This window comes from Caloenas nicobarica, chromosome 7 (genome assembly GCF_036013445.1).
Source record: "Caloenas nicobarica isolate bCalNic1 chromosome 7, bCalNic1.hap1, whole genome shotgun sequence".
Lineage (NCBI taxonomy): Eukaryota > Metazoa > Chordata > Aves > Columbiformes > Columbidae > Caloenas > Caloenas nicobarica.
The window spans coordinates 22,415,149-22,441,380 of NC_088251.1; the positions used below are offsets into that span (position 1 = coordinate 22,415,149).

General features: G+C 40.4%; 1 protein-coding gene across 13 annotated transcripts in view; it reads right to left on the reverse strand.

The window, feature by feature from the left end:
- USP54 (ubiquitin specific peptidase 54) overlaps positions 1–26,232 on the reverse strand; it is a 114,894-nt gene that overhangs the window by 62,009 nt on the left and 26,653 nt on the right. For 11 of the 13 annotated variants that reach the window (XR_010606453.1, XR_010606451.1, XR_010606452.1 and 8 more), the window contains exons 2-3: positions 3,199–4,058; positions 672–764 (exon numbers count right to left, since the gene is read on the reverse strand). Coding sequence is in view for 6 of the 13 variants with exons in the window: in XM_065638702.1 (XP_065494774.1) it covers positions 672–764; positions 3,199–3,345 (240 nt within the window). In the remaining 7 variants the exon portion in view is untranslated. Of the gene's footprint in view, positions 1–671; positions 765–3,198; positions 4,059–19,720; positions 19,827–26,232 lie in introns of those variants that run through there. The other 2 variants (XM_065638700.1, XM_065638704.1) reach the window with 2 other exon arrangements.

Below are 26,232 nucleotides of genomic sequence, written 5' to 3' on the forward strand. Positions count from 1 at the left end.
ATGTAGGATTGCTCAATTTACTCAAGTACATAACAGTAGTCAGAATGAGAGCTACCATCTAGATCTTACTGTCCAGGCAGTATCTATGACAGTCAGTTATTATATCTGCATCTACAAAGAGAATTGATGTTGTTGTTGAGGGGTTTTTTTGTGAGGTTTTTTGTTTGTTTTTTAATAGACCACAAAGAGCTGAGCCATTTAACACAAACATCAATGCTTAGAGTAGAAAATACCTTTTAGTCTTACATAATCAAGAGTTCTGAACAGAAGGGCTTAAAGCTAAATGGCCTTCTCCATGCTGACATATAAAGCAGCTCTGAAGGAAAGGTAACTTCTGAAGAGCATACTAACTGTATACAGCATGATGTGGATAAATCAAATTATAAATTAGAAGAAACAAAGCAAACCTATGTTTTACTGGCTAGAACATGGAGGCTCATGATGATCTGCACTCCACTGGTAAGAGTCCTTGTACCTGAAACTGTAACTATAGTATTTTCACAATTTATTGGCTTGAACATATTTTAAAAATAGTGCTATAAGTGTCTTGGGCCAGTATGTATCAAATTTACCTTTGCTCTCACGAATTGCCAGATGCAAGTTTGATTACATCTATTAATCAAATATCAGAAATATTTCTGTTCAATTAAAAAAAAAATTACAACTTTTACCTTAAGAGCACAGAAGATGCAAGAATCACCCATACATTTGTGTGTTGTGATTTGACGAAAACTGCGTCGAAAAATGTCCAGATGCCAGAGAACCTGAAACACAAAAAGGGGTACAGTCAATTTTATTAACATATAAAATAAAATACTGCATGAAGCTCTAGAATTGGACATGCTAAATAAACCCAAAAGTACACGAATGTCAGTGAACACCCCTTTTGAAATGGAATGCCTTTTGTCTATCTGTAAGTTGACATTTTCATCTTCCTTCCTCAGCTTTAGCATTCACATACATTAATTTACATTACATTAGCAAGCTCTTGCAAGTCAAAATGATAAATTACTAAAAGCCATTATGCCCAATATTATCATTAGTAAGTGTATTTACATGCCATGATTACAGGCAGATTTCTAACCCCAACTTGTGTGGCCAGCTGTACTTTTCTCTCAGGACAGGTACGGTGGTAATTCCAGGTACGTGACCAGGTATGGTCACAGCATATAAAAGCAAGCAGGCTTTTACATGTTCTCCTGGCAACAGTGAGGTGCAACCTTTGCTGTAGCAGCACCAAGTTTTATTCTTAAGTTTTACCACTAAATCTGCGCAATCTTGGGCAATTATCTAAATTCGTATCTGTAAAGTATCAACAATACCGATCTCTGAGGTGTTTCACAGTCAGTTCTTTATGTATAAATGTGGTCAGTGCTGGCTCGTTCAGCTTCAACTAGGAGTAACTGGACTTTCTTGCAAGCCCCAGAGCCACCAGCCTTTCAGGAGGCAGAAGCTGGCACTGAAGGGAGCCCTGACCTAAATCGTGTCCTGCCAGGTTCCGGACAGAGCAGCAAGGTCCAGGCTGGCATCCAGCCAGCTAAAGGCTTCGTTAGCCTGAACAGAGGGACCCATCTTCTTATTTATGATTAATCTGTCCAGAGCAACTGGCTAGAAAAAGTTTAGCACTCTGAAAAAGGTTGTGCTGCTTTTAAGAAGTTGTTTCCAGCTGGAACAATTTATTAACTAAAGCATGGCACACAAACATTACCTAAACTTATATTTAAAAACACATTTATTGAATGCTTCATCTGTAAAGTTTCCTGAAACTTCAGAATTGTCATGGCTATGTTTATACTCAAACTCTCCCTACACTTAAGGGCCTGGGAGGCAACATAAACCTTGGAATCATCTGATTACACACAACATTCCTGAAGAACTACTGCAGACTTCACAAAAGGACAAAAAAATAATAAATTTAGGAATAAGTCCAATTTTTTGATGTAATTGCCTTTGGAGTTTATCTTGAATGTTTATAGAAATACTTACTATTAAGGAGCAAACAAATATTCAAGAATCTCTCAGACTAACACTGAACGATAAAAAAATTAAGATTTAAAAAACCCAGAAGTATGTATTTCATTAAATGATTACTATCTTGATTTTTTTAAATTCAGCTTTTTATTGTAAATATTTTTTGGTATCCTATCTCTTTTGAGATTTAGAAGAAAACGGTTTATGTAGAAGACTAAAGGCCAGGTTGTAGGCTTCCAACTTCAGGTATGGCATGCAGCTGATGTTTGGCTCTACTTAGTTCTGACCTAGGTTCAGTAACTCAATTACAGGAGGCAGCCAGTGATTACACCTTGCAACTTAACAGAAGCAATTAATACAGTACATCACTGGAAACCTCACTTCTCTAGTAAGTTTCCTTTGTACCCAGTCCTGTATTTCATGGCATATTAGGCCTATTGAGGGTCAGTGGTGTTTCTATTTGTATTATTTGCATCATGGGGGTATCTTGAAGCCTGAAGTTAGTTGAGAACCTAATCGTACCCAAGATACGAAAAAACCCCACAGTGACACAGCCTGTGCTACACAGACAAGTCATATGAAGGGAAAGGAAGCTGATATGAAGAAAGGGTTGTAAACCCTGCAGCCCGAAGGACTGAATCTCAAATGTCAGGGATTCAAAACATCTAAATGGTGACAATACCAGTATAGCAGCAACACCACTAATTCTGACACAGGAAAAGGGTTTTTTTCTAAATCAAAAGGTAAAGACTCAATCATCTAAATTAAGCTATAAATCAGCTGTTAGAAAGAAAACAGGCCTGTGTAAAACAGATCTTGTATAGGTATTATCAACGCTTGAACTTAACTGGTTCAACAAAAAAGTTAAATTTACTTTGAAGGAATAGACATACTGCAAGCTATGTAATATTCTATTATTTTAAAAGAAATTTTCTACATTTATTTTCATCTTTGGTTGACATATAACAAGTTACACAAACAGGAGATTCAAGTACACCAAGTGATGACAATATGAATCCTGTTGATTTCATCAGGAAAGCCTGACAATTAAAAAAAGCTGTTCTATAACACAACTAATCTGCATTTCCAAACTTAGCTTTACTCTTTGTGGCCCACAAACAATTATGTAGTCAAGCCTGGCTATATTTGTTGCACAGTCAAGCCTAAGTAAATACTATAATAGACAGAGGATAAAGACAGAGACATTTCTTTATTACGTGCTCTTACCTGTAGCGCACTATTCAGGAAGCAACTGTTCTGTCCTGGTTCATTGCTGAGACCTTTACTGGGTGCTATTGAGGTGGTACTTCGTGGAGTAAACATGCCCTGTACGTTCCCCCGACCCACAGAAAAGTAATTTCTTTTCCAAGACATCTTCCAGTTTCAGCTGTAGAACATGAAGGTTTAGGCTGGCAGAGTATTTGACTTGATCAGACCTCTCCCTCCTTTCTCCAAAATTCAAAACTGGAACAACATCCAATCATCTATAAATTATAGTTTAAACAGAATTTCTCCTTTCATCAGAACACAAGCAGTTTGCTTCTTTTAAATCCAGCCCAGGATGCTATTCTTCATTTGATGCTTATGTATGCAAAAACTTCTTTTACAAGCAGCCACATATAAAGTTTGCAAACGGAAGGAATCCATGGTCATGCAAGTTCATCTGTTAGGCTGCTTCTCCCTTTTCCAAACAGGCAGTGACTTCAGGGAACAAATGGCAAATTAAGGAGGTCCCAGAACTGAGACATGAAAAATAACAGCTACCTCCCACAGCCCAAAAACCCCAGATTCTCTAGTGCTTTTCTAATCCTCCTGCAGAAGATAGGAAAAATCCAATTAGTAAGGGAGCAGAGAAATCAAAACCAAAATAAAACCTTGGCAGCTCCCTTTCAGTTACGTCTGTCTTGTGTGATGAAAGAGACACCATCCTCACAGCAGAAAAAGAAGCAACTCCAGGACTTGAAAGTGAAGAGTTTTAAAGCAGCAAGTAGTCTCCGATAAAGTTCTTCTAATTCTGTGTGCGATCTTTAGAAGTTTCTTTTCCTGATCTTCCTTTTGCAATCGGAATGCCCGGCTGTGCCAGAAAGCTTGAGAGAGAAAAATAATCAAAGGCTTGCGTCATTTAATTACTCTCTTGGTTTTGTGGTGTTCTGCCAAGACCAGTGTTGCCTCACCTCCCACAATACACTGAATCTTCCGAGACAAAGCAAAAAATATAAACCTTCCTCCCTCCGAAAAATAACATGGAAAAGAACAGAGAATTCCAAGAAAAGTATATAAGAGCAAGACGGCTGGAGTATGTTAGAAGGGTTAAGAAGGAAGTTAGATTAAAAAAATAAAACATGGCATTCATGTGAACTCCATGGCAGTTTTTATACATATCCTTTAAGACCTTGAAGTGTTAAATTTCTTTAACGTATCTTAGTCATTCAAAGAGTAGCACCAGGATTTGTGAGTCTGAATACACGCTAGCACACTGTCCACACCAGAACTGGGATTTTGCAAGGACCTTGGCAGGCGGAGCAGACAAAGGCACCAGGCTCTCCCCTGACTCAGCAGCCCACAGCTCTCTCCAGAACAAAACAGTCTCCAGGTTTTCTTAATCAGAAGCTACGTGCATCTCTATAAAAACTTAACTTCATCTAGGTACACGGGATATACAACATCTTCCAAAGGACATTAATGCTTCTGAAGAAGCCAGAAGAATCATTCAAGTGCAACTGTTCTTGCCACCACAATTTCACTTTTGCCCTAATCTCACAGGAAATATAAAAAAGAATTTGATCCAAGAAATTCCTAGAAACAGGAACTACAAGATTCACGGCAAAACAGTTTTTAAAGTTCTCGCAAGGGTAGCCCACTTTACAGACAACTGCATAATATTTTCCAGGGACATTCCCAGTGACATTTAGGATTATTCCCTTTTTGATACATATAATACCAATTATTATGGCTGGTATACGCAAGATGACTCTATTCCACATGTTCTGAAGTAGAATTCGCAGCATGAAATCACTACAAAATAGACACACACAGAGTTTGTGCATTTGCAAAAATTAACTAAGAATAATTGCTTACAAAGATAACCTGGGTATCTGTGAACGCACATTTTTCACCTTCCACATGATTATAAATTCTTCATCTCCTGTCAAAAAACAGAAAGAACTTCCTCAACATCTCCCAATGTGTTACAGCAACCTAACCCATTCCCTTCTAGTAATATTTTGTTTGTATTTCTATTAAACTCATTCTACAAATATTAATGAAGTCTCAGCATTGCTGTAAGGCAGGCAAATATCTATACACAAATGAATATTCTTCTTGGTTGCCAGTGTCCCATGCAAAATGTTCAGATATGCTTTTGCAAGCCTGCAGACACAGACCATTACCATGCCCGTCGCACCACATTCCTGAGAGCTGAACGTATGCAGGATTCATTTCAAAGCAACTTCAGCCTCAGCCCCCTTTCTTTGCTCAATCCCTTAATGAACCATGAGCCAACCATACTGGGTGAGGTAATTCAGTTTCAAGCAGCAATTTAAGGATCTCTGTGAACCAACATCACTTGCAATAGGTACAGTGGCTAAGCGTGCACCGCAGGGACCAGCAGAACGTGGCGTGGAATGAGCAGAGGCAAGCAGGCTCTGTGCTAACTCACAAACCCCCCGAGCCAAGCACGCTGTCTTCTCCTTTCCACAGCACCTACGACAAGATGGAAAATACAATCTAACACATGCCCAAGATGCACAGCTGTGAGCGGCATCTCTTCACTGGACTTCAAAACAAGATTCTGCTCTCAAAGTGGGCTACAAAACTTATAAGTACTTTTTGAGCCAAGCTGTCTCAGTTATGACCAAGTGAATATGTTTTTTCTATTTTTTTTTTTTTTTGTCTTGGAATAAGCATCAGGGGCTTTGTAGTTTGCCTGTCGTTACAGTAAGACTGTTCCAAGCTGTCCAGGACTCTCTCAGTAAGTATGCAAGTTTACTACCTGCACTGCATTTGCACAGGCTTAGAGCTGACTTCTTACCACACGCTCGCTATGAGCATTCACAGGAGCAAGTTCAGGCTGCTCAATTGGCTATATGGCCTTCGCAGAGTTAAGAACAAGGAGAAAACACTTAAGCTGGTAACCACCCGCTTTTGACAAAACCAGATCTCTGGAGATAAATGGCAGCTTCATATTTTGCCAGCCTCTAAAAACTTACCGAAGTTATAGAATAGCTACAAAACGGAATCCTAATGAATCTGAAATATATGTAAGACGCTATTTGTACTTATTATTTACAGACCCACTTAGCTTCCACTCTACCATAAAAAGGGTAACAAAAAACAAGCAGGAAAAAAAGAATATTTGCAAAAAACAAACACCATTATTAAAATACCCTGTTTTGTATCCACCACTGACAAACCATCAGTAAGAAAAAGTTAACCCTCTGTTCATTTAAACACTCAACATACAGTTGCTAAGAAAACAGCAGTGATACGTAAGGGAAGTGGAAAGCTATTGCTGTGCAAGCCTGTCAGCACATGCAGGTGTTCTCCAGACACACTGCTGCTCCCAGATACTGTGTTGGCTTGTAAGTGGTCTCAACCACAGAACAAAAAACAAAATTTACTTTCAGAAATGAAATCACAATAACACTTGGATGATATGCCCCAAGCTTCAGAAAATATAGTTAAGTGAGAAGAAAATATTTTCATATCTTATTTCTGATTAAAGAAGTTTTTGAGAAAGACTGCTCCCCTAGTAATAACACATAAAAGCCAACAGCTTTTTAATAGTACAAGGAAAACCCCTACGTTTTCATTGCCAGTGGGGTTTCCCAGCCTGCTGTAGCATAACTGCATCTCCACATAATTCTTGTATTAAAAAACAAAACAAAAAACCACGGGGGAAAAAAACCTCACATCCCACACAGAAAACCCACCCCCCACAAAAACCCCCTCAGACCTGAGAAAACTACTCTTAAAGAGACAGGATTCCCATTTCTTGCAATTTTACTAATATAGAAATGTGACCAAAACAGGAGGAATGCCAGATGCAAAAGCATAAATGATGCTCTTGGTTCATTACTCGAAACTTTATCTTAGAAACACAATGAACTGAGGCAGAAAGCCTAAAACTTTTATGATACTTGAATTTTGTTTATCATATTAAGAACACTATTCACTGGAATAAGGAACAAATTTAATCTAGCTAGCGTGATTTAAAAAGTTAACTATATCCCTGAGAAGTTGCACAGCCTTATACAAACACCTTATAGCGTTATACAAACATTATTATATAGAGTAAATAACATTATATATACAGAAATATATAATGACTATATAACTAAAAAAAAGGAAATCCAATATTCTAGGTCTTCCTTTGAATTCATGCTGTTTGGCAACAGGTTTCTTTTTTTGCTATATCAATCACATAGCAACATAACATCTCAAGCTGCATCCTTTGTTCTCTGGCAAGGTCCTGCTATCCCTGTCCATTTTAAGGGAAAAAAGTTGGAACACTCCTCTCTTACTGCAGTCTTATGTCTCACCAAGTGTTTTAGGCTATTGTTTGATAAAACACTCCAGGCACATGGCTGAATTAAAACAACAAAGGAGATGCTCCCATTTAGCACTAGGTATGGCTGAAACCACCAATTGCTCACACTGTTAAATCTAAAAGCAGAGGTCCGGAATTCATTTTTCATTACTTCTATTTCTGAATAACCTTTCAAAACACAGAAAAAAGTAAATGCTTCAATGTGTGAATGTGTGTATTTTTAGAAAAGAGCCCCCCTCACCCCCAAGATCCTGCCACCTTTTCCAGAGGTAGGGAGTAGATTAATGATGTTGAGGGCAAATTGTCCTTTCTCATGCCACATCACCACCTCTGAAAGCCTAAAGAGATGAGAAATGGCTAAGAAAGAAAGAAAGAATGGTCCAAGACAATACACTTCAGTTGAAGTTTTCACCCAGATGGCTCCTGGCAAGGTCACTCTTTCCGTGAAGGAGAACAAGAACATCCCCTTGACTGATCCTATGGCTGTTCTTAGCTAGAGGGAAAGTTTTCACAACTAGAGGCTTGAGAACATAGATTCTCCATGTAGCTGAAATGATGAAAATATTTGTTAATTTCTCAATGGATTCAATTATGTTTAATTGCAGAACTATCAATATTTAGACTTTCATTTACAGTTTAGACATCCCAAAAGGTAGCCAGCCAGCTTTGCAAGTCAGTCTAAATTCAATCTTGTAGATGATGAAATAAAATAGAGGGACAGAAAAAGTTCTCATTACTGAATAACCATGAGGCTGGATGAAGAAAAGAGTGAACAGGGCAGTGATCTTAAAGGCAAACATCCCTGACAGAAATCAGCTGTGGCACAACCAAAGAGGGGTAACTTCCTCCTCTTGAGGATGTCTCCTCTTTTTGAGATTCTTAGCTAGTCAGAAATACTGGACAGATTTCTTTGTGCACCTAGACAATACAGTGTAATTACAAAAAGGTACAATTATTTCCATTCTTCTCTATCTCCAAGAATTTTTTGATAGGGCAAATGGGACAATAAGAGAAAAAAACACTTTCTGCTTTATGCATGCATTTTCACTGTCTCGATTGCTATGCTGGGAGAAAGATGGGGGTTGGGGAGGGGCGGAAAGAAGCCAGTGATGCTTTTGCTGTCAAGCTTACACCCATTTGTCAGTCTTCCTCTTAAAGGAACAAAATTACGTGGCTCTGTGCTACTTGTGCCTACCAGGTGGAACCAGGAACTGACTGACAGCGTCTGACAGCGCTGCTGATGCCCACGACAGACTCATACTGGTCTTCCTTATTATTCATTCTGCTATTGCACAATTGCTACTCTGTGAAGCGTTATAAAGTTATGACAAAGCTGTGAGTATTAGAGACCTTAGGCTAACTCCCCAGAACCATGTTAGAAAATATATACTCAGAGCTTGGGCAAGGTTATGGCAAATGGTCTTTCAGACACCAGGAAAATGTTTCCACTTATCTGATACAAAAGTAATTATCCAAATGCTAGGCTACAAGTTGCTAGTAAAGACCATCAAAACTATCTTGGAGTGAAGATTCAACCCAAAAGCTTCCCCAAAGCCACAGAAGTACTTCTTCAGAGAGTAAAGGTAAAGCAAGCCTCTGACAATACGGGTTTCCCAGAAGACACTGGGAAGGTCTTTTCTGAGAGACCACCACAAGATAATGGAAAGCAAAACTGAACGGACTAGATAGAACAGTGAGCAAACTTGGGTAACACACATTCTTGACTACAACTGCAGTAATTTCAGTCAGTACCATGGTATTTGCACAGCCTACCAATCACTAGGAGAAACTGTAGGCAGGGTACTGATGGGCTAAATTGCCTCTTGGGAATAAAGCTCTCTGAAGTGGCAATGTTGGCATTTCTGAACTAGGAGACAGCTTACCACTTTTAAAATGATGGGAGAGAGAAAACTGAACAAGTTATTTTGTGAAGAAAGAGTATGTTCTTGTACCAACTTTTCAAACCAACAAAAACCCACGAAAAACAAAAACAAACCCACTCTATGTTCCTGTTAACTGCTTAGGCCAACAAGGGGCATGGAGAGACCATGTTCTGCAGAAACACCCCAAAGTGAGACTCTGCAAGCTGCTGGTGTCAAGTACAGTTTTATACTGCATGAAGATATTCTTTACAGCAAGCGGTTCTCCATCTTCTTCATCCAAAATGCTTCTGAGTTTGATAAAACTATCATGAAGTCTTGCAAACACTTACCTAATCTGAATCATTTGATTTTAAGCCTGACAGTCAGCCAAATCTATTTAAAGAGCATCTGTCTCAGTAAAAAAAAGCTGCAGAAAGCCATTGGCTTTGAACGGCAGAAGGTTCAGTGATAGTGGAGGGCTGGAAACTTCTACGTGCTTGAGCTCGAAGGGAATGCCTCTGCTCCTTCTCAACTGCCTGCAGGTGCTTCTCCAAGGTTACAAAGTCTTAGCAGTCATTTTTGTGGCCCTTCTTGAAAGAAAGACATCAGCTGATAAACACCTGTCTTCTGTGCAAATCTACATCCACACAGACCTCTGTTCAAAACAGTGGAAATGTCATTTATCCCATAGAGTTACCAAGAGAGAGAAGAGTAGGGCAGCCGTGTCCAGACTATCATAAAGCAGACCTAAAGTATCCAGTCAGCTCTCAAATAATCAGTAAAGAGCTGTAGCACAACATGACAACCATTCAAAGGCAAATTACAATTGAAAAAAAAAAAGCCAATCACACAACTCTGAAAATCTAAAGCCAGCATTAGAGCCTTTTCTGATCGAAAATAACTTAACCTTCAAGACAATCTAGAAGTTTCTGGAGGAAAGGATCTCTTGTCAGAGACTTCAATTTATAAGAGCACAATGTGGGATAACTGAATAATAAAGGGCTTCTGTTTGAAGACTAACAATGAGAGAGATGAGGTCAGAACTAGAGACGCAAAGGCCATGTTATTTACTTTGTGTGGTGCTTATTGCTAAAACACATTGCACTCCCCAGATAAAACCTTTACTCGTATCAAAAATGTGGTATTAATAACCACTGACCTCATGCATCACGGTGCTTTCAGCACATGCATTTGCTGCAGAGGTTACGGGGAGGCAGACAAGCTCGCAGCTTTGTGTCCCACTTCCGAAATCCTTCGGAAGCAGCTACCCCCCTTTCTGTTACACAGCCCAAAGGATCCATTATCTCAACTTTTCCCTGACAGTTGAAGAAGGAAGGAATATATATAAAATTAAGAAAGTCTGTCCAGCCTGAAGTAAATTCAAACCATTCCAAAACACTCTGCAGTCCCTTCAGATCTCCATAGCTGCCCAGCTCTTTAAGTACATGGTAATAATAGCCTTCATCTTAACAGACCTGCATTTCTGAAGTGCTCGTCCTAAAGTTTAGAATTCATGTAGAAAGTAATACAAAGTTTATTCTTCCAAACTTGTATTCAAAAAAACACCCTACCTACCCCTAGGCTTGGTGCTGGACATTTCACAAGGAAGAAGAGTAGGGTGAAACCAGATTTTCATCCCACTCCAGATGGAACTTGTGGAGTTCAGATAAGCGGGCAAAACACGGCAGCTTCAAATGTTATGCAAGTGCTCAAAAGCAGTTAACTATCACCAATCAGTCCTGTGTAACACAGAAAATCACAACAAATAGGAACAGTGCAGCTGTCAACCATATGGTGAAATGGAAGGTTCTGGTCTGATTCTAGTGAATGCTCAGCCAGCCTCCTGCTGCCAGTTATTCCCCTTCCAAATCTTCACCTTGGCTCTCAAAAGGGGAGCTTCAAGATGAATTCAGTATTTGATTCAATGTCCAGATGTAAACGAGCATTTTAATTGCAAAATTCTGTATTTTACAGCTATCAGGTATTGCAACAAGATTTCAAGGCCCTTTTTCCTGTGATACTTTATTCACAAGAAAATAATCTCATCTCTCTTCCAATAATACTACTGACTGAAGAAAACAAAAGTTTTCTACTTGGGCTTCCAAATTCCAGCCCAACAATGACTAAAGAGTTCCTAGAAGCTTTCAGAAGTAGTCAGTAGTATTCAGCAATGTAAGGCTTAATGACTGACAACTTTTTCAATCCTGTAATCCTTTCCTGACCTTGCAGACTTTCACTGCTGAACAGCATCAAAAAAATTTTCAGAAAAAATTCTCCCTCTTCTGTAGCAGCTACCTTGTTATAACTATGAGTTCTCCTGTCAATCTTCACACCCCTTTCCTTCCTTAAAAACAGAAGCCAGTGGCAATCAACTCCCAAATCGTATGCTCTTCACATTACAGCACCATGAATCCCTGTTACGTTGAACTCTATTTCATTATACCTCGATTTCAGTAATGTTTGAAATGACTGAAAATGTATTAATACACACAGATCCACGCAGAATAAAAACCACAGGTAAGCAAAAAAATGGATTTTACAGGAAAGCAAGCAAACAGAACTCTAGCAGCATTAGTACTTCAATTTCAAAGGAAAGGCAACACAGACTAAGCAAAGGCAGCAACACATTGAGAGTAACAATAGACTTTGACCAAAGCGATAGACAGCCTTTGGGTGGAAAAATAGGCCTTTTTGATGATGTATTAAGAATCTCAAATACTGCAATGCACTGATCTGTCCAGGTGGTGCTCAAGGGGGAAGAAGACACCCAGGGCAGAAGTCAGTTTCCTCAACACAGGCACAAAATGGACTTTTTGATACCACTGGCTAGTGAAAACCCCCACACAGGGTGGGTAGACACAATTCCCACCTCCCTCATCATCAACAGCTGGAGTTAGACAATATACTTGATAGTACCATAAAAGCATTTATTCCTTCCTTGTTTCTCTTAGCTCAGGATAGTATTTGGTATTAAAATAATCGGTACATCTTATTCTCAAACTATTAATTCACTGTATTTTGTTTTATCTATACCACCACTACCACGTAGCAAGATTACTTATAACACTCATGCTCTTGCCAGACAAGTAACATACCAAGGTGCAAACCTCAGGCAGTACAGAGGAACTCAAACAAAGCATAGGCAGAGAGAGTAAAGAAAGAGCAAGCAGCAGTTCAAGGTGCCTGTGCTGGGTCTTCAGTATTAAATGCTTACATCATTTTGTCCTGCCTTGTTAAAACTGACAAGCAGAAGGAGTTCTGCGGCACTGCAGAACATTATCTAGATCAATACTTCTACATAAAGAAGCCAGAGTCCACAACATGCTGATTATTCCTCTTTTTTTAAACAGTCATCTGTGCTGTACAGCTATAAATAACACTTCAGCAGAATCACGAGTGTGCACACACATGCATAAGCAGTTAATAATCTCAACTTGGGTTTAAGATCATTACTATTTAGTTTTAGACGGACAAGCATAACTAACAAGAAGAATGAAACTCATTTGTGCTTCATTTGGCTTTGTATACAGAAGCATTTTCCCCGCGGAACCCACTGAAGACTTCAGAACCTGAGTAGGATAAACACTTGCACACACCACAAGAAAAAAGCTTACTGAATCAAAACATCCCATCTCCAACAGCATATGGGAAGAGTAAAACAACCAAAAAGGTGAGGGGAGACATACCACGATACCATAGACCTCACCAACACCCTGGGGCAGATAAACGGGGTGAGCAGAACTCTAAGTCTGATTTCTTCTTTTCTATACAACCAGAAGACCAGCAGAAGAAAACACCTGATCAAAGCATGCAGGGAAATTACAGAGGAAAAGACTCACTGTGCAAGCTGATGTGTTTCGATTTTTTTGTTTTGGTTTTGTATTTTGGTTTTTTGTTTGGTTGGTTGTGGCTTTTTTGTTTGGTTGGTTTTATTTTTTAAATAGGAAGCAAATAGACATGACCCAACTTCAAAACATTACATCCCAAACTCACACACAGTGCTCTTGTCTCCCACTAGCAAATGAAGCATTTGTAATATGCTGCCATGGGCTCCCTGTGGCTCCCGCACCCCAAGACCAGACCGGCCCCGACTGGGCCATTCCCGGCTGGGAGCCGACAGCCGCGGACACCCTGCACCTCCGTCCCTGCAGCTGCAGCCCCCGTTCAGCACAATCCCATAAAGTCAGTGGCCATTTTGCACAGCTCTCTATGTTTTAAAGAAGAGGATCATGACAACCGAATGCACAACAGTCCTGAACACACAGCTGAACATCAAATCCAGGCAAGGTCACATAACAATTCCTGCAACCACAGGAAAGGAGCCCTTATATAACAGGACGTGCGGCTACTTCCGTAACATGAAATTTTACTTTCATTGAGAAACCTCTTACAAATAGACAAGTTATTCTGCTTAAATTCTTCTGGTATAAGACATTCTGAAAGATGTGCTAGAATAAATATTTTGGAGAACAAAAAATCCCTGATATCTTTTTATGAAGCAGTTGTAAGAAAGAAAGGCCTTCAAATCCAGTTCAACTTATTTCACTGTGGAGTAGATGGCTAAAACAGGAAAAAAGTACTTTCTTTGACTTTCGTATACAGTATAGTTGTCAGAAATACATTTCAGAAACTAAAACTTTACAGAATGCACATAGTATAGACAGATGGAAGTTTCATGTGTGCAAAGCAGATTGCATCCTATAAACAAGTTTTCTGAAATACAGATCTTCCATTTTATGTTAGAACTAAAAGGTGAAGCCATAAGATATGTATATGAACTTTCACAAAAGTCTGGCCTCTTTGAATTAAGAGTCTGAATTCCAATTTCTAAGTTATGATTCAAAGAGACTGTTTATGTAAGTCTTATCACATGCTACCATAAGGAACTACTTCCATACAGATTTTTAAAACTTACATAACTCTCTCCTTATGGATCTTAGTATCTTAAAATCTTGGGATCTGACAGAGAAAAAAGCTGCTGTTCATTCTATAAAATGCAGAAATGATACTATTACCCTATATCAAAACTAGGCTTATGGAGATATTGTTATTTTTTTCATTTAGAAAGATTATTTCATCTTTGCCAGAAAAGTACTGTGAAACTATCAAATGCAAAAGGGATTATTTTGTGTCCTGCTGTGGCCTGGAGAGATCCACAAAGCATGAAAGAGACTCTTGTTAAGCACAAGCAGGCTCTGTCCTAACGGGTCACAGAAGCAGAAGCTGTGCAAATGCAGAATAATACAAGCTGAACAGACCAGTTGGGTGTTGGGGTAAGAAAAAGAAGAATGATGTCAACAGCTTTTGATTTATTTTTTCTCTGCCGGGTGATGACATGACACTACTGAGTGGCACCAGAAGCTCTCTACAAAAAAAACCCAAAGTGCTTGAGAGGAGGTATATACCATGAAAGGAGCCTTTCCACATTATTTGCAGGTTGCTCACTGGCAGAAAAGAGAGCATAAAGAGGTAGTTCACAAGAGTTCCTCTGTTTGCAACTGTTAAATATTAAATTAAAACAGAATTCTCCGAGTGCCCAGGGAAGTTATAATACATTTAACCAACTTGTACATGTGGAGAGAAAGACACCCTTACAAAACACTTTCGTTGTTATTTTAAAACAGAACGAAAAAGAGCAAGTTTGAGGGCGTGTACACATGTCCTCATATACAAAAACAAGGCCTGGCCTCACAGCACTGCAAAGTACTGAGCCCACAACAAACGCTAAAACCACCGAGTTCAACACTGAAAGCAGCTACAGAAGATAGCAGCCTTGCTCAACTTCTGACAATAGGATTTCAGTCTGGACTGTAAATAAAAGGAAGCTTACTTCAGAGATTCAATTTAATTTCCTTCAGTAGCAGTTCAACTGCTTCAATGCTGCTGTGGGCCTGAGCTCTACTGAAAAACAAGCAGCTACTTCGTTACTCTCATAAATCTCATCCTGCACTGTTGACCGAAACCACTTGTGAAACTAAAGAGAACATGCGTCTGGCAGAAACCACATACCCTTCCAACAGTGACTCCCAGGAGTGCTGCAAGGTTAAGCACAAAGGATTACACAGCTTCTGGCTTAGTCCAGCCCAGAACACATGCAATTTAGGAAGCACAGCATCCTAAACTGCTATGTTATATTCTGTGTACTCAGTTTCTCTCTTTTCCCCTCTAGAGAGACATAACCAGCCTAAAGTGACGTGTCTCATCCCTTCAAGCAGAGTGCCTCAGGGAGCAGGGCTGGGGACGGAGTAGAGAGAAGCTTTGGGGAAAGGTCTCAGGCACAAGATGACAGTGGCTTTAGGGTTCTGCTGGTCCACTTCGCGCCACAGGGCATGGGGATGTAACTGGGTCTTAGGATGACACTATTTATGTGTTTGCTTTCCTGCTTCTAATTATGTGTGTGATCCTTTGAGAGTGTGGCTGTGCCACACAGGACCCTTGGGCAGGGATACAGCGCCATCTTGCCCTGTCCCCCTTGGGGAGGTACCAAGGGCATTCAAAGGAGAGGGCTCCAGGGGCTGCAGGGTACGGCTGCCCTTAGACATGGCACAAAATTTCTGATAGACATTTGGGGCCACTCAGTGACTGACAGGCTGGGAAGCAGAGACATAGTGGGCAATGGGAAAGTTGCACACAAGCTTATTTCCATCTTGTTTTCCCTAGTTCTTCGGAATTTTCTCTTTTGAAAAGCAAAATTTCTAGTACTTATTTAAATAAAATTTGGCTTTTTGGATGTTAAAACCCTTTCAGTCTTTCGGGAGCTCACCATGGGAAAAGAGCTAGATACGTCCAGCTCAAACCTGTGGAGGATTCCATATCCTGATGTGGCAACTCCGGATGGTCTCCGCAACTTGCCTCTTGCCGCAACCTCGAGTCCAGACCACACCGCCACCCCGACACCAGCACCACCTGGAGCAGGGCACAGGACAGAGCCCTCACCTTCCAGCTTCACAGCACAGTTACAAGCCACATGTTGCCCACGCCTCCTCTTGCCAAATCCTGTTAGGACAAGACCTGTTGATATTGCTCCAGACTTGCGTCTCCGAGCATTGTAACACTGTACAATATAACTTGTTTTCCCCAGAATTCCTTAGACAATACACTGGCAACACAAAAAGCTGCCGAAGGAACATAACTCTTTGAGTTTGACAGAAGAGGGTCCGAGCACCTTGGTACAGAAACAGATCCAGAACACCACCAATTAAAGGTCAAAACCAAACATTGTCCTGTTTAAAAGTCCTCTCCCTCAGAATAACCAGCCTTCAAGGAACAATCACCTGACATCTGGGAAAGCAACATCTGTAAAAGCTATCCTTATCAAGAAGGGTTACCACAGCATGATGGTATTTTCAGTCACCTCATTACACCACAATAAATGATTGTTGAGAAACCAATTACAAAATTTGCATTCGATACTAGAAGAAAGCTTTCAGATGCACTGTTACTATTATTATTATCCATTGCTTAACCAGCATTACAACATATAACACTTCCTTATACCCACACCTGTAAGGGAGACAGGAAAAAATAAGAATATTCTATCCAGATTAAAAATCTGTGCATCCTTCCTCTGTGATTAAGAAAATAAAATAAATCATACGTGTGTGTGTGTGCATGCACATGCAACCAAGTAGTTGACCTGGAAAAATCTTACATTTGTGGTCAATTGGGACTGAAGTCACTCCATTTTAAGCTAAACTGCTCTGAGCTTGAGCCAAAATTGCAGTGCCCAATGTACTTTCTTTGCTAGATTAGAAGGAAGATTTTCTGGCTTTTCAGCACTCTAATTTTTTCCAAGTCCCCCCCCAAGTTCTCCAATTCCAATATACTCTGGTGACCCAGGTGCTCACCAACTAGGACAGGATAGCAACACATCCTCTTGTGGAATTGAGTATATCAGAAACATAGAGAAAACTTGTGGAATGTCATACATATAAATACATCGGTTAAAATATTATTACAATCCAAAACATCAGAACCTGAAAAGATGCAACTGGAAAATGGATGAAATGACATGGCTGTGACACACTGTTCTTTGGGAATGGTAATCTTGTCTCGCAGCTTACATCCGTGACAACTCCCAAGAGAAACGGCAACCGATTAACATCACTTGGCTCTTGGTGGAGTTCAAAACCACGTAGTACTGCGAAACCTTCCTACAAATGTATTTGTTCCAGCTCTCATCATTTTGCTTCTTGATTACTAGAAAAACCTTTTCTTGAATAAAAGTATGTAAATATGTTTACATCTATTCAGAAGGATATTATGAGCATAATTTTCTCTAACACATTGCTTTGACTATATCCCACTATTCCCTCTTCCTGTGGTATGTCAGTCACTCTGCATTCACTTCTAAGGGCCCTCGGGTCTGGTGTAATATTGACTTTCTCATTTGTAAGTGCGTTATTAAATCCTGCTCCAAAAGTTGGTGGTGCCAGGCTTCACCAGCCATTTGTTACATTATAAAAGCAAGTGCTTCTGTTTTCTCTCCCTCAGGGAAGATGGAAACATACCAAAAACATCTACAAAACTATCTGGTTATCCTCCAAATCGTTCCTTTCCTGCCAAGCATGGAAAAGCTCAGCAGCAAGGCAGCAGGTGTGCCAAAACCATTGTTCATTGTGACAGCCACCACAGTCTGCTTCCTTCGCTCCTCTGGCTGTTCGTCATGTTTCTTTGGCCCTAGATGAGGAACACTCCAATCCAGGATCAGCCTGCTTGGGTTTGTAAGATACCTAAAACTCTGAGATTACTGACTGTAACCTATTATGCATAACTATGTTATAAATTAACACAAACCCCTGTATGTCCACCACAATGCTTCTCCGTTTGTCAAAACAAAACAAAAAAAAACCAAACAAAACACAAAAAACCCCAACAAATCAAAACAAAACAAAATAACCCCTAAGGCTTCTCTAACTCCCACCAAGTATAACAAAGTACAACATACTAGACAAAGGACCCATCACTTCAGACAGGGGATGCCTGAGAGTGACCTTTTCATATGGACAAATGAACTCAATCTCACAGCCACCAAAGCAGGGAGGAGGGCACCCCCCTCTCTCCACCCTGGTGCTCTGGGGCAGGCAGTTAACACCTCTGCCCTTTGGCTCACAGGAGCAAATTCAGATCACAAAATTAGCAATCGGGGAGTGGGGGCGGGAAGAGCAGAGGAGAGGGACTTGCTTTATTTCCTACAGGTTTAGTGAGATGAATCAACTCATCAAGAAGTTACAGCCAGGGCAAGGAGAACAGGACTTTCACTTCCAGGCATGGATCAGCTGAGCCCGGCCTCGGCAGACCATCAACAACATATCAGGCAGCCTAAACCACACTGGCATTACAAAAGAAGTTATTCCTTTAAAAAAAAAAAAAAAAAAGTGGAATGCATTTGAGCAGGCAGAATGTGTTTATTATACTGAATGATGAGCAGTGCAAATGATACATAGATTATTCCCCCCTACTTCCTCTGGTGACAAACTAGAACCAGATTCATCATTTTATGGAATTAAAACCTCTGTTTAGTATCAAATGTACGAAAATAGTTTGTGTTTTTTTTCAAATCTACAAATCTAAACACACATACTTCATGTTAAGTTGAAGCACTGAGAAGTATGGAATAGTAGTGGTATACTTCCAAAATTCACAGAATAATTACTATTTATTTTGGAAACAAGACACTACAGAAGGCAGGGGATCAGGAAACCAGCCAAAGCAAGTTGACTTCCATAAATCAACACATTAAAATAATAAAAAAGCTCTACATATAAATACTTAATTTAATTATCAACTTTCTAACACAGAATTCAACAAGTAGAGGGAAGAAAAACTGCATCTAAATTGTCAAAAAAACAAACAGTCCTGAAAGCTTCTGACTAGATAATATTTATACTGTAAAGTAAAAAGGATGAGAAATGAACTGCCAATATCCCTTCGGCTGTGACAATTATTAAGGTGAGATGAGATTATGACTGGCTTAATATTCAAACTTATCATAGATACTATTAGCCAGAGGAAGCTACAGTATGGTGGACCAGAGGCAGCCTATGGCTTAGAAGGTGCCTTTCACACAGGTAGCAGAACATAAATACAGTGTACATATATAAGACAGCATCAGACAGCAGAACTAGAATATTGAAAAGCAAACTACTAACAAAGTGAAGCAACACTCTTTCTTTGCGTCTTAGAAACAAAGACAATCCACACTGAAAAGCAATATTTTCTACCTTTCAGTACCATATACAGGAGAGAATTTCTTTAACAGTTTGCATTCAATCAAAAAATCACAGTTATGTGGTGACACCGAATGGAAACAACAGATTTAAAAATCAGAGAGACGTACCTTCAGAAGCCACTTTCCATTGCGTGAACTCCACACTGGTATTGCAACAAAACCTGGAGATCAGAGCGGGTTGGGAAAACTGAGAGGACTTACTGCTAGAGTAACTGCTCTGAGTAATACTTGCATGGAAAAATTATTTAAGGGAGGAGGAAAGAGCTAGAATAGCGTGGGAGGGGACAACCTGCTGTTTCAAACAATAGGAAGCTGTTAAAACAAAAAAACAAGGGCCTCCCTCAGCACAGGAAGGCCTGGCTGGAACAGCAGCGCTGCCCCGCTGCCACCCACCAGGCGGGCAGCTCTGCCCGCCGAGATAAGGCTGGAGGCCTGGCCCCGCTCACCCACAGCTCCCTTCGGAAACACGGCCAGGCAGGACGCAGGAAGGGTTTCCAAACCCTGCTATGAAGGAGAGCAGATCAGGGGCAGAGGAGGGCGAGACAGGGCTTTAAGGAATGACTTCATTTTACAGCAGCAGCCTGTCTGTGTGAGGCCGGGCTCCCCCCAGCGCAACAAGTGACACTGGCGAGGTTCCTACAAACTGTTCGGTTAAACACAAAGGATGTTTGCTCTTAGGAGGGGTTGATAACCAGGAGTGACATGTAGCCATCTGATAGAAATACAATGCAAGGGACTCAAAAGCTGGCTTCAGTTTTGATCCCTCGGTTTAGAGCCCCGCGGTTGCAATGCAACTTTAAAAGCATTTTTCAAAGAACAATTATTGCAGGACAATTCCTGGAACCATCCCCTGTGGTTCAAAGACAGTGATATCGATCAAGGAAAAAAGCAGCTTGTTCAGAAAAACAGCTTCCTACCCCCAAAACCTCCCATAAACTCAGTTATTTAAGCTCTGAAGCAGCATCGCTATATGATTATTCCCAGACTCTCTTACAGTACAGCTCCAGGACACTGGTGTCATCCGCATTCAGCATCAATTTGTTCTTGTGACATTGTCACATTCATAGCACGGACAGGGAGAGTTACTGTACATCCAAGACCAAAATAACTTTAAAGAAAACTTTCATTATGTTACAAAAAACAATGCACACCATTGTCTTTCTGTCCTAGCACACTGTAATGCTAACAAACAGAATCAGATTGAATTACAATAATGCTTCAGACCATACAAGGTAGGGAAGATACTATCCCCAGTGGGATCATTTACCTAATAGAAACAAACAATGCAAAAAGGAAACAGTTGGAATACAATTAAATTGGTTTGCCTTAAGAACAATCCAGTCTTTCAGGACAGAAGGGCCTAAGCCAACTTTTAAATTTGTGTTTCCATAATGACAGAGTTTTGGTGAGACAAAAACAGAAGTTCGAACAAGAAAGGAAAAAAATATAGCAAAGGCACAATACTCTAAGCAGTGTTCTAGCTTGTGATGCTTCTACATACTCTTAAGATTTAATTTATGTGTGCAAATTTCAAACCATTTTCTAAGTGTACTAATAGTGTACTAAAGTACTAATAAAGTACTAAAGTGTACTAATAGTGGCATAATCATGAACAAAAACCAGAACAATGTTCAGTAACCATGGTAGGCTCAAAACCCACTCCACAGCTTTCTGTGGTTAAAGCAGCATGATAACTCTGTAGCACTTCCCACCAACAGCTTGTTTCAAGAATGCAAACTGTGCTTTTGAGTGGTTTGGCTATGCCAACACAGTCCTTTCCCAGGAAAAAGCAATATGCCAATCCTCATTTTTATCATATAGAAAGTGTGACCGAGTCTTCCAGGTGTCTTGCACCATTACTTGGATCTGCAAGTTTAATTCCAAATATCCATACTAGTCTTTGCCAAGAGTTAGTAAGTCCCTTTGTTCAAGTGGCATTATGTCCAGGGCTCAATGACTCGGCTGACAAGGACCCTTGCAGAGCACACACTAGTCTCTACACTCCCTTCCTCCTCCTCATTGCAAAGGACAAAGCATTTGCCTTTCCTCCTCAGACACAAAGACCACAGAGATGCTCCCATGACTGCATTGATTTCCTCACCAGGTGGTGTGGGTCAATGCTTACAAAATGGCAAGAGCACCTAAATCAATAACACCAAGAGTTTTGTAGTACTGATGTTTACAAATTCCTATTTGCTTCAGCCTCAGTTTCCATCATTTCAGAACTCTTTCTCAACTTTTTGCTAAAATGCTTCAGGTGATCACACATAATTGAGTTACTGCTACAAGTATGGATCAAATTGTGGATGTTTTCAAATACCTGCTTTGACACCATTTTACACAGTCCCTCAGCACATGGACAGTGAAGACTAACAATTACCTGTCTAAACAACATCCAGTTCTTCAGTACCTCAGTGCATGAAGGAAGCACGACAATTATTTCTAGAACCAATCACTAAAGCAAGAGCAGTTCTGGTTCCATCACATCTAAAATTAAAACTTTTAAAAACCATACATCGGCAAAGTACAGGTAAGGGGTTTACTACTAAACCAGATCCCTCTGCAGACAGAAAATAAGATTCCACTCCCCACTGCTGATGGTCAAACAGTTCAGACAGCACGCAGGGCTCCGTGCCCCAAACAGAAGCAAGGGGACACGTCCCCAGCCGAGCAGCACAGCACTGCTGCGTTTACAAGAGCTTTGCCAAACACACCAGCTAAGCGTCTGACTCACTGCCACCAAGCTAAGAAAGAATTCAGAGCAATTACCACATTTCTGCACAGAACAGGAAGAAAGAAGGAAAAAAAGAATGTTTCCACTCTTCTAACATTTCACCTAAATTAGGACAGCACAGCAACCCTCAAACAGCTCTGGTCAAGCACTGAGCCCCTAGGGCTACCAGGGCCTGATAGCAATGCTAGCAATTACACAGCCATCCACATCGCTGCCTCTGACTGAAATGAGGCAGGAAAACCAGGCAAGATAAAGCCACAGAAACAAGCCTGGAATCTCTCTCTCTTTCCCTCCCTTCCTTGCTTGTCTGCTTTGGTTCAGAGATCAGCAATCTGAGAAGCAAACGTATTTGCAGACAGTCCTATCTATTAGAAGCACGTATGCCTACAGCATACGTTCACGGTTGGCAAGATAAAGAGAGATTGTCTAAGAAAATGACAAAAGCATAAGTTAAAAAAAAAATTTGAAGAAACGAAGTATAGATGACAGAGAGCTGCAATAACCATTTTTTCAAAACTGAAAACAGTTCTTTTCCCAATGTCTGCAGAGTCATATGATTTCAGCTTCCTTCTGCCATTGCAGATCATGCAGCTTCCTACCCAGCAAAGGCTACACTAGCCCTTCCCCTCACCTTTGAATAATTTTTCACCACAGCACTCCTACTCATAGAGCTGTAAATGTCAACACATTTAGTACAGTTTCAATACCATAAGTTTGTCTACATGGAGAAATTTTTCAGGAATAAGTGTGATGTGGTAAAGATGTAGTTTCTTGACTGGCTTCAACAAAGAAGCTGGTTGCAGAAGTTCGTGCCTACCTTTCACAGATCACTTGTTCCTGTTCTCATTTGATGCTCTGTTCTGCAGATGGCAGCCTGTGTAGGACCACATTACAAATTGCATGATGAAAACAATCTGGGTTAAAAATAACCAGAAAATAGAAGTATGAAGGGGGCTATTTTTGTAATTTGTTATTCAGAATACAGAGCAGTCCTACAGTAAGCAGTTTTAACTAGCATAACACAGACCAGCAAACTACAAGGAGAACAGGAGCAGAGAAATAGTAGTCATGGCAGCTTCTTCTATGAGCTTTGCCACCAAAGCCAAGACACTGTGCATATGCTCTGATTCCTTGCACAGGTAACTTCCAGTGTGTTTTATGATACAGCTATGCCAACCTGACAGCTGCTACCAGGGTGGATTTGTTCACTATCACATGCCCTTTCTGCTAACACAGGGCAGCCTGCAAAATGAGTTAGTATAGGGCAGTAAGTCGGCAACAACCAACCAATGGAAATAAAAATTATAGGGTTTTTTTCATCAGCTAGCTCACTCAGGATTCAGCAAAGCAGGCCTGGTGAGCAATGCCCCTTGACAGTGGCCTGAAGTTAGATTCTCTTACCCAGATAACAAAGCTGCCCCTCCATCTGCAGTCAGACGCCTGTGTGGCAATTGGGAACAGGGACTAAAGGTGTGGCTCATTTAACTGTGGGAAACGCCAGACTGTCAGTCTGTTTACTTTCCCTTGCCTCATGTTCCCAGTGCTTCCAAGCATTGCGTTGAGCTGCGAGCCAGTTGCATGAGCCACTTCAACCAAGAGCAGCCACACCACGGCCGGGCAAGGAGGCAGCAGGAGCACCCAGCAAGATCTGCAGCCCACCCGGCCCCTTCCCAAAGCAGCCACAGTGAACCTGCACTAGGTTAATGTCATGCTGCGCTCCAGGAGAGATCAGCTCAAAACTACCGCTTCAAATTAAAACCCCCAGTTAATCTTTTCTAGACTCTTTGAGTAAGTGCATTCTTCTAGGACATTGGTTTTTAATTTACAGTACACATCCCCTGGACTTCTGAGAAGTCTGAAATCAGATGTTTGCCCCATTCGTTGAAAACCTTTGAGGTCAAAAAAGTTAATTCCGTGAAGTGGACACAAAGCAGTGACCATCACCAATTTCTTTCTTTGGGGGGTGGGGAGGGCGAAGAGGGCAGGTTGAGGAAGAGAAACTCATGTTCCCACATCAGCAGTGCAGTGCATTTTTCAAGAGGAGGGAAAAAAGCCAATAAATATCTAACAACAGTCTCACAAACTTTAGGGCAATGTGTTCAAACATATTAGGCAAACACACTGTACTCAGCTGACCCTCTCCACATGGCAAGACAACTGTTTAAATACTGTCTGGGCAGGGAAAGGACAGCAAAATCTTGATTTTACTTTTTCAACACAGCTTGCTTTGGTAGGGTGGACACAGCCCTAAAGCCAAACAGACCCATATAATCAAAACTGATAAAAATCAACACTGCTTTCTCCCTTACCACCTGAGCTATTCTTTTATTAAAATCAGGTTACCTAGAGCTATTCAAGTAGCTTGTAAATTATGAGGTGGGCAAAAAGCTTTTTTTTTTTTTTTGTAATTTTGCAACATTTCTAAAAATAACCAAGCATAGTGTTGTTTTGGCAGTTACCAACAGAAAATCAGAAATACTTTCCAAGACTATTAAGAGACTGGCTGATAAGAGGCCAGAGTTTTTATGCCCTCCACTTTCTTTCAGCCTTCCAACTGCTCATTCTCTTCCTTGCACAACCCTTTCCAATAAGGCAACACAAGTATTCATATGGCCACAGAGACAAGCTGGTCAGGGTAAACAGCAACCAAGTTGAAAGACAGGACAGAGTAGTTTGAAGTCAGATCTGTTCCTCAGTGTTCCCTGCACAGCCTCGTAGGTATTGTGTAGGGTGGCTTGGGGTGGCAGTACCAGTTAAATTATTTGAGAAGCCGTGGTCTGTAGTCTAAATCAAAATCTAAACTAGCTTTAAAAATAAGCTTAGGAGCAGTGAAGTGTAAAGGATTCCTTTGTATATGAAGCCCGGTCCTCAGCTATCCAAAACACTATTGCCATAATTCCATTACCAAACCTTATGGTTTGACAAATTAATCTGGTCCATTTACAACTTTTAGAGTAAAACCAGTTTGTACATACAAACCATTTGTATACACAGAATATTTTCCACTTCACTGAAAAAAGCTGTCTATCTTTCTTATGTATATGTACTACAAGGCAGAGTGCTCCTCATTGAAACCAGTCTTCCTTTTGGCAGATGACTCAAAACAAAAGAAATACTGGGGAAAAAATGAAGCGTTAGTAATATGAGTACATCATTATGAATACATACTGCTAGCAGTTTGACTTTTTACATCTAGGAACTCTGTCTAACCCAGTGCTTCGAACTAGTTTTACCTGTAGCACTGGGAGGGCTGGGAGTCTACAGAACAGCCAGGGTTTAAAGGTTACCAAACACAAGCAGAAACCAAAATAGCACTCTTTACCAAAGAGGTACTCCCACAAATACCACAAATAACTGCATTTCTTGTTGCTACTACACTCCTAAAACCAAAACAAAACCAAGAAAAGCAATTCTGTTGTATACTTATTCCCAGTGACTGCAAAACACAGTGCAACACATTTAATCCATCCTGCTTTCTATGACTTCCATCTCAGCATGTGGACCAGAGTCAAAAGAATGTTTCATAAATATCCTACCAAAAAGAGATGGTAAAAGGACCTCTTGAGTACAGGTAACACACCAGGTTATAGGTGCCTGTTAATCAAAGTATTAAATTAAATTTCTTGGTCAAATCACGAGCACATTATTTGAATCAGTGTGATGCCACACCGTGTCCAAAACCACAGACAAGTCTCCCGTCACCTGTGCAGGTGACACAGACACACACAGATGGTTTTAAGCCCTAAAAGGCATGGCACAAAATTTGTTTCCCTGTAGGAAGAAAAAAAAAATCCTATAGTTGAAATATGACCCTGAGACTTTCAGGGATTAATTTACAGTTTGACTATGTTGGGAATCAGAAAATAACTTTTCTAACATAAAGCAT